We start from the raw sequence: 8,014 nt of genomic DNA, 5'->3' as shown, positions 1-8,014 counted from the left end.
GACATGCAATTTTAGTCGACTAAAACTAGACTAAAATTGCAACGTTTTTTTTAACTAAATCTCGACTAAAATTGAATTACATTTTAGTCAAAAGACTAAGACTAAAATAAAATATGTTGTCAAAATGAACACTGCTCATCTCATCTCAAAGACCGACCAAACAGACAGTCCTGACGGTCGGCGGTTCTAGCCCTCGGGCAACGCACTTGTCTTTCTGCACCAGAGTCAGAGATTCCCTTTGTTGAGTCACGTGAATGAAGAAAATACAAGAAGAAAACCTGACGTCAAACCCGTCTCTGTCGCCGTGTGTTTAACATCTTTACCGTCACCATGAGGTCAAACTTATTCATGACAAACCTTCATTTTCCAGGTGTGAGTCATGAGGATCAGCCCCGACGCTCAAACGCAGGTAAAACACCACTCCCCCGAATATGTCATCAACACTTCTTTAACCTCTTACCACCCGCCTAAACCGAACGCATGCTGTCCTCTTTGGCTATAGGCTGTGCAACACCTCATTTGAAAGCTAAGACCCACAAAACTGATCTTTTTCCTCGCGTTGTTGCTGTGTTGTGTCACCTTATTTATGTATTTTTTATTTTTTTTTCAATTTTTGTCATTTTTTTGTTGAATTTTTGTCACATTTTTGTTGAATTTTTGTCAAATTTTTGTTGAATTTTTGTCACATTTTTGTTAAATTTTTTTGTCACATTTTTGTTAAATTTTTGTCACATTTTTGTTAAATTTTTGTCACATTTTTGTTGAATTTTTGTCACATTTTTGTTGAATTTTTGTCACATTTTTGTTGAATTTTTTTCACTTTTTTGTTGAATTTTTGTCACATTTTTGTTGAATTTTTGTCACATTTTTGTTGAATTTTTGTCACATTTTTGATGAATTTTTGTCACATTTTTGTTGAATTTTTGTCACATTTTTGTTAAATTTTTGTCACATTTTTGTTGAATTTTTGTCACTTTTATGTTGCGTGTACATCCTTGTTTTCTTCTCATTTTTTGTGGCTGTTTTTGTGCTTTTTTCCCCAAGAAGCTTTTTATTTAGGGTAAAGCCAAACTGGAGAAAATGGGATCCGTTTAGGTGGGAGTTAGGAGCATAAACTGATTAGTTCTTTTGTCTTTACTAGGCACACTGAGTTGCCTTGTGTATGAAATACGAGGTGCCGACTAGACTCTCTTTATGGGACCGATAGTATGTTTGAAAGGAGTTGTGAACCCTGTGGTCTGGTGTAGTTCCTGCCCACGTTTGGGTTTGATGTTGTAAATTGTATCCGGGACAGAGATCTCCGTGTCGTGGCCAGTCCCTGAGGATCTGCGACGGCTTCAGACCGAGCCCGGTCCAGACGCGATCGTGCGGACTCTGCGGCCTCAGCTGGGTGCTCCACGGTGAGTGTAACATTTGGGATTAGAACCACCTGTTGATGCTGTAACTTTGCGTCTAAGCCGATCTTGGTGAGGATTTATTGCCGTGAGATATAGTCTTATTTTCTGGTCCAGCGCTGGAGAAGCTGGGCCCCAGGAGAGCGTCCGGCTGTGGCCCGGTGGAGGTGGCCGTTCCCGGGCTGGTGCTGGACCTCAGCTCCCTGGTCCTGTACGGAGCGCAGGCCGTCCCCGTCCGACTGAAGATCCTTCTGGACCGGCTCTACAGCGTCCTCACGCCGGACCAGGTCAGTCTGCAGCTGCAGGAACTGCGGGTCAAACTGATCACTCTGTTCACTCGCCTTTGTTCTTCAGGTCGGGCACATCCTGCACACCCTGGGCTGGAGCCTCGGCGACTACGTCCGAGGATACAAGCTACAGGTGAATGATTGACTCATTCATTGATTTGGTTGATTTGACTGGACAGAAACATAACTGTAGCATACGCCTGGAGTTCATATCATAGGGCCTATAGTTGTCAGCACTCGTCCAAAACAAAACAATTGATCCTGTAGCGTCCGAGAGACCATTGCACCGTGATGGAAAGTAAAGGCGCCATGCTGACCACTACTACTGGCCTGTACTCCTTTAGAGGCCAGGTCTCCGACAGGGGCCGGGTCTCCGACAGAGGCCGGGTCTCCGACAGAGGCCGGGTCTCCGACAGGGGCCGGGTCTCAGACAGGGGCCGGGTCTCTGACAGGGGCCGGGCCTCTGACAGGGGCCGGGTCTCTGACAGGGGCCGGGTCTCCGACAGGGGCCGGGTCTCCGACAGGGGCCGGGTCTCCGACAGGGGCCGGGTCTCCGACAGAGGCCGGGTCTCCGACAGGGGCCGGGTCTCCGACAGGGGCCGGGTCTCCGACAGGGGCCGGGTCTCCGACAGGGGCCGGGTCTCCGACAGAGGCCAGGTCTCTGACAGGGGCCGGGTCTCTGAGGTCTCCGACAGGGGCCGGGTCTCCGACAGAGGCCGGGTCTCCGACAGAGGCCGGGTCTCCGACAGGGGCCGGGTCTCCGACAGTGGCCGGGTTCACGGCTGGCGGAGGCAAATTAAAGCCGGTCTCTAAAACAGGCCGGGGCTTTTATTAGAAACTATAGCAGTAGAAATATTCCCCATGTTAGGAATTTGTCTCATACTCGTGTAAATGAAAACTCACGTGCAGGAAGTAACAAACGGGAACCCGGGCCGATGCGGACGCTGTGGAGGAGCTGATCCGAGCGTAACTTTGACACAGATTTAGCCACTTTTCAAACCTCCTGTGACGATATTTGGAAACAGGGCAACAAATGTTGTGTGACAAAACGAAACAGAAACCTGCAGGGACATTGATGTCAAAGCTCCGCTAACAGCAACAAAACACTTCCTGTTGTCCCGACAAAATAAAAGGCGTCAATGTTCCAGCCGCTGGGAGAGGGTTTGAAATGTTAATTAATAAATGAACCTAATATTTTAGGTGCAAATGGACACAAATCTCGTTTTTCTTCGTTTTCCTGGTCGTCCGTTTTGCTCAAATAGAAATAAAGGCCTGTCTCTAATTGTGGCCTGGTTCCAATAAAGGCCTGGTCCTGATGCCCTTGAGTAAATAAAGGCCCCGGCCTGTATTAGAGCATTTACGGTAATAATGTGCATGTGCAGCTTTAAAGAACCGCTCGGTCATGAACTCGGTCACACCTTTAGAAAAGTGAGTGTGAGAAGAGGAGCCCGCTCTCTGTTGCAGGACCCGGGCGGCCGCGCTCTGGACCGCTGGCTCCTGGTGAGTCCTCAGGAGGAGCAGCTGATCCTGGGGCAGTTCCTGCGGTTTGGGGAGACACGCCCCATCGTCCAGCTCATGACCGGCGGCGAGCACGCGGAGGACGAGTCCAGGAAACATCAGCGCAGACTCTCCGCAGCGCCGCACGGGACGCCGGCCGCAAAGGTACGGCCTCATGACCCGCCGAGGGAGAGGCGGATTAATGTGCTTTTATTATGAACTCAGGCCGTACAAATGTCCTGCAGAAACTCAAAGTATCTTTCCAAAATACTTTTACTCCGGTCCAGCTGAGTGCAGTAAAAATACTGACGAGGAGGAGTTTTTTTACTTGATTGTGTTGTTTCTCTGCAGGATCCCGTCTCGCTGTTTCACCCCGCGGCTCAGAAGTCGTCCGAGGCGTGCGACTGTCCCGGGGCGTTCCGTGTGAAGCCGGACCCGGACACGCCTCCTCCTCTTCCTGCCGCAGCAGCAGAACTGGAGCCTCCTCTGTCTCCTCTCGGCTGCTACAGTCTCTCCTCGTCTGTGTTCTGTCCGGCGCTGGGCCCGGGCGCCTCCCTCCTGGCCCCGCCCCACTCCGGACGCAAAGGCCGGGTCTGCTGCGGCGTCTGCGGGAAGAGCTTCTACGATAAAGGTGAAGCTGAACTCTCCCCTTCCTCCCTCTGTTGTAGCCGATGGATAACTGTATCTCTTCTGTGATTGGCCGCTTGGCACTGACACAGGAAGTGGTCACAAATCCTCAGAGAAACCCCGGGTTAGCTAAACCTAGTAACGCGCTCTGTCGTGGCCCTGATCCATAAGCTCCACGTCTGGGTTTGTCCACCCGGGTCAGAGGAACTCATCCCTCAGCAGCAGCTCTTCTCTCTGAGAATGTCGTTCACCAAACTTCACCAAACTCACATCATAAAAAACAAATAGAAAACATAAAACTGACACACATTTGATGAGTCACTTGGCACGGTGGCACAGCGGTTAGTGCAGTCGCTTCACAGCTAGAAGGTCCTTGCCTGACCTGCAAAACTACCTGCTTTTTCATAGATATTTCAAAGACATAAAGACATACAGCCCTCAGGAGGGGGTTTCCTTTAGGACCAGAAAGTCGTCCACACAACCACGAAACATCATCCTTTCATCCACTGCACGTTCACAGATTTGGACTGAACACTGACAGGAAAACCTTTGTTTACCCCAGTCCAAAAGCTTCTGGAAAAAAGCTGTGAAAAAAGCAACAAAACTGAGACGAAAACAATGATGGAAATGTGACAAAAAAGTGAGAAAACAGTGACAAAAAAGTGACGAAAAGTGGATGAAAAAGGGGCAAAAATGTCACAAGAAATTGACAAAAAATGACAAAAAGAACGACAAAAATGTTACAAAATGTGACAAAAAATGACAAAAATGTGACAAAAAAATGACAAAAATGTTACAAAATGTGACAAAAAATAAATAAAAAAATAGGACAAAAATATGATAAAAATTTGACAAAAAAATGACAAAAATGTAGCAAAAAATGAAAAAAATGTGATGAAAAATTGACAAAAAATGACAAAAAAAGGAGGAAAAAATGACAAAAATTTGTTAAAAAGTTGACAAAAAAAATTACAAAAAAATGTGACAAAAATTTGATAAAAAAATAATAATAAATGACAAATGTTACAAAATGTGACAAACATAACACAAATTTGACAAAAAATGTGACAAAAATGTGACAAAAAAGTTACAAAAATGAGTTGAATACCCAACTAAAAAATAAAAAAAATGTGATGACGTGAGGAAAAAGCTCCTCTCGGTTCAGGCGGGAGTTAAGAGGTTAAACTTCCTCTGTTTTCCCGCAGGAACCCTGAAGATCCACTACAACGCGGTGCACCTGAAGATCAAGCACCGCTGCACCGTCTCCGGCTGCAGCATGGTCTTCAGCTCCTTACGCAGCCGGAACCGCCACAGCGCCAACCCCAACCCCCGGCTCCACACCTGCTCCTCGGGGCCCGCCCTCGCCCCCCACCCGCGCCTACACCCCTGCCCCGGGAGCCCGAGCCAGGGGCCGCCCCGCAGAAGCCTCCCCGACGCCGCGCCACAGGACGGTCGCTTCAGTCCGGTTTCTAATTCCAGTTTCGTGGAAGACGCCGGGGGAACGTCCGGGTTTTGCTGTTGGCCGCCGCGAGAGGCCACGCCCAGGAAGAAGAAGTCGAGGAAATCCAGCGTCCCGGTGAAAATCGAGCGACAGAGACTCGGGGAGATGTGAGAGACAATCACCTGCGGGGGGAAAGCTGCACGGACTCGAGTTTGTGGACATTCCTCATTTGAAAGCTCAGAACCTCCAGTCGCTGAGCTTTAAGGCGAGACGCTGCAGGTGAACAGGGAAGTTATGAAAATGATAGAAAAGTTTGGAAAATGTCCTCTGTAAGAGAGAGAGAATAATGTTTTTATGTTTTTAATGTTTTTATACCAATACTAAAATATTTGTCATGTCGAACCAGAAAACAAAACAATAATGTTCATTTTTTCCTTTAAAGACCATTTATTTTAACCTCTTAGCCCCTGCCTTAAAGGGGCTAGATGCAAGTTAGTCATTTTATACTCACTACTGCCACCTCAGATCATACGTGTAACTGCAGCTTCCATATTAACCCCTTAACTCCCTCCTGAACCGAGCACATTTTCTCCAGTTTGGCTTTACCCCAGTCCAAAAGCTTCTGGAAAAAAGCTGTGAAGAAGCAACAAAACTGAGACGAAAACAATGATGGAAATGTGACAAAAAATTGACGAAAAAATTACAAAAATGTGACAAAACGTGATAAAAAAAAATGACAAAAATTTGAAAAAAAAATTGACGAAAAAATGAAAAAAATGTGACAAAAAAGTGACAAAAATGTGATAAAAATGTGACAAAAAAATTACAAAAATGAGTTGAATACCCAACAAAAAAAAAATCTGATGACGTGAGGAAAAAGATCCTCTTGGTTCAGGCGGGAGTTAAGAGGTTAACCTCTTAACTCCCGCCTGAACCAAATGCATTCTGTCCTCTTTGGCTGTTATATAGGCCTGTGTAGCACCTCATTTGAAAGCTAAGACCCACAAAACTGATCTTTTTCCTCGCGTTATTGCTGTTGTGTCACCTTTTGGTTGTTGTTTTTTTTTCGTTTTTGTTGAATTTTTGTCACATTTTTGTTGAATTTTTATCACTTTTTTGTCACTTTTTGGTTGAATTTTTGTCACTTTTTTGTCACTTTTTGGTTGAATTTTTGTCATTTTTTTGTTGAATTTTTGTCACATTTTTGTTGCGTTTACATCCTTGTTTTCTTCTCATTTTTTGTGGCTGTTTTGGTGCTTTTTTCCCCAAGAAGTTTTTGGATTAGGGTAAAGCCAAACTGGAGAAAATGGGATCCGTTCAGTTAAGAGGTTAAATACTTGGGCCAAATTGATTCATAACTGTGACATAAAAGCGTAAACTTTCATACCAGGTAAAGTGTTTTTGTGATTGTGAATAAATCCACATTCTTTGTTTTCAGGAAAAACAATGTTTGCCGTATAAATGGATGAGAGTCCATGTTTTTTGATGCACGTTTGGGGGTTAAGTTCGAGTTCATGTGATTTGTATAAAACATTTGAGATTTTCACGGACTGTTTCCCCAAACCACACACTGAGTGACACGAACAGACACCTGCGCTCAATGTTTTAGGAAAATGAAGAGCAGTATTTGAAGTGAAACATGCAAAGTGTCATGACATCCAGAGTCGGCTCTGGTCTCTCTCCTCTCGCCGGCTCCAGATCCAGATCCAGCTTTTACACCTTGTGGATGTTCGTGCTCAGATCCGCTCAGGTACGTTTATCTGTGATTTATGAAACATTCAAAGGAAAGGGATTAAAAAGGCTGGTTTGTATGTAGGCCTGGCTAAGCAATACCATGGTTAAAACTAAAGGTTTAGACACGACTGGGGTCAACAAAATAATGTCCAAAGCAGCATCAAAACAGTTTAGATGCTGTTGGTCCATTAACTCCTTAACTCCCACCTGAACCGAGCACATTTTCTCCAGTTTGGCTTTACCCCAATCTAAAAGCTTCTGGAAAAAAGCTGTGAAAATAGCAACAAAACTGAGACAAAAACAATGTTGGAAATGTGACAAAAAAGTGACAAAAAATTGATGAAAAAATGACAAAAATGTCACAAAGATGTCACAAGAAATTGACAAAAAAATTGCCGAACAAATGACCAAAATGTGATAAAAAATTGACCAAAACAACTACAAAAATGTGATAAAAAATTGACCAAAAAAATTACAAAAATGTGACAAAAATGAGTTGAATACCAAGCAAAAAAATGATGAAAAAAAATCTGATGATGTGAGGAAAAAGATCCTCTCGGTTCAGGCAGGAGTTAAGAGGTTAAAGGAAGTGACTTAAAGAAATGATTTTCTCCCCAAATGTTTTCTGAATTTCTGCCCCGGGATAATAATTTATTTCCATTTGTACCCCAAATTTTTATTACAATTTTTTTCCTAATTTCCCCCTTTCCCCCCACACCCCCCATTCTTTTTCCTCATTTTTGCCCATTTCCCCCAAAATTATTCCCCATTTTTCATGCATTTCTTCCCATTGGAGATGAGCCCGTTGTACATTTGCAGATCTTGCACAACAAATGTTTAAAAGGTCTCGGAGAAAGTATCTCTATCATAAACCAAGTATCGGAAAAGCCCTGTTTGTCGGATGCACAGGACAAAAGCTGCAAAGCTGCACTGATTTTGTGGAGTTTTCTTGGTTTTGTGTCAATAGATTCAGATTCAGAAAACTTTATTGATCCCAAAGGACCATTGATTTGTGGCAAACCACAGAAAGGCTT

The 8,014-nt window shown here is 44.6% G+C and overlaps 1 protein-coding gene across 1 annotated transcript; it reads left to right on the top strand.

Moving 5' to 3' along the window:
- Positions 1-368: 368 nt before the first annotated feature.
- On the top strand, positions 369-5,417 carry LOC306981054 (zinc finger protein basonuclin-2; the record flags this gene model as incomplete). Its single annotated transcript, XM_079580602.1, has 7 exons — positions 369-409; positions 1,295-1,400; positions 1,512-1,681; positions 1,749-1,814; positions 3,146-3,343; positions 3,530-3,809; positions 5,011-5,417. Exons 1-7 carry the CDS (start codon positions 380-382, stop codon positions 5,415-5,417), a joined length of 1,257 nt encoding a protein of 418 aa, XP_079436728.1. The 5' UTR covers positions 369-379.
- Positions 5,418-8,014: the final 2,597 nt, after the last annotated feature.

Source organism: Gobius niger (genome assembly GCF_951799975.1).
Source record: "Gobius niger genome assembly, chromosome: 21".
Taxonomy (NCBI): domain Eukaryota; kingdom Metazoa; phylum Chordata; class Actinopteri; order Gobiiformes; family Gobiidae; genus Gobius; species Gobius niger.
The sequence above is the reverse complement of the archived record's forward strand: the minus strand, read 5'-3'. Positions and strand labels throughout refer to the sequence as shown.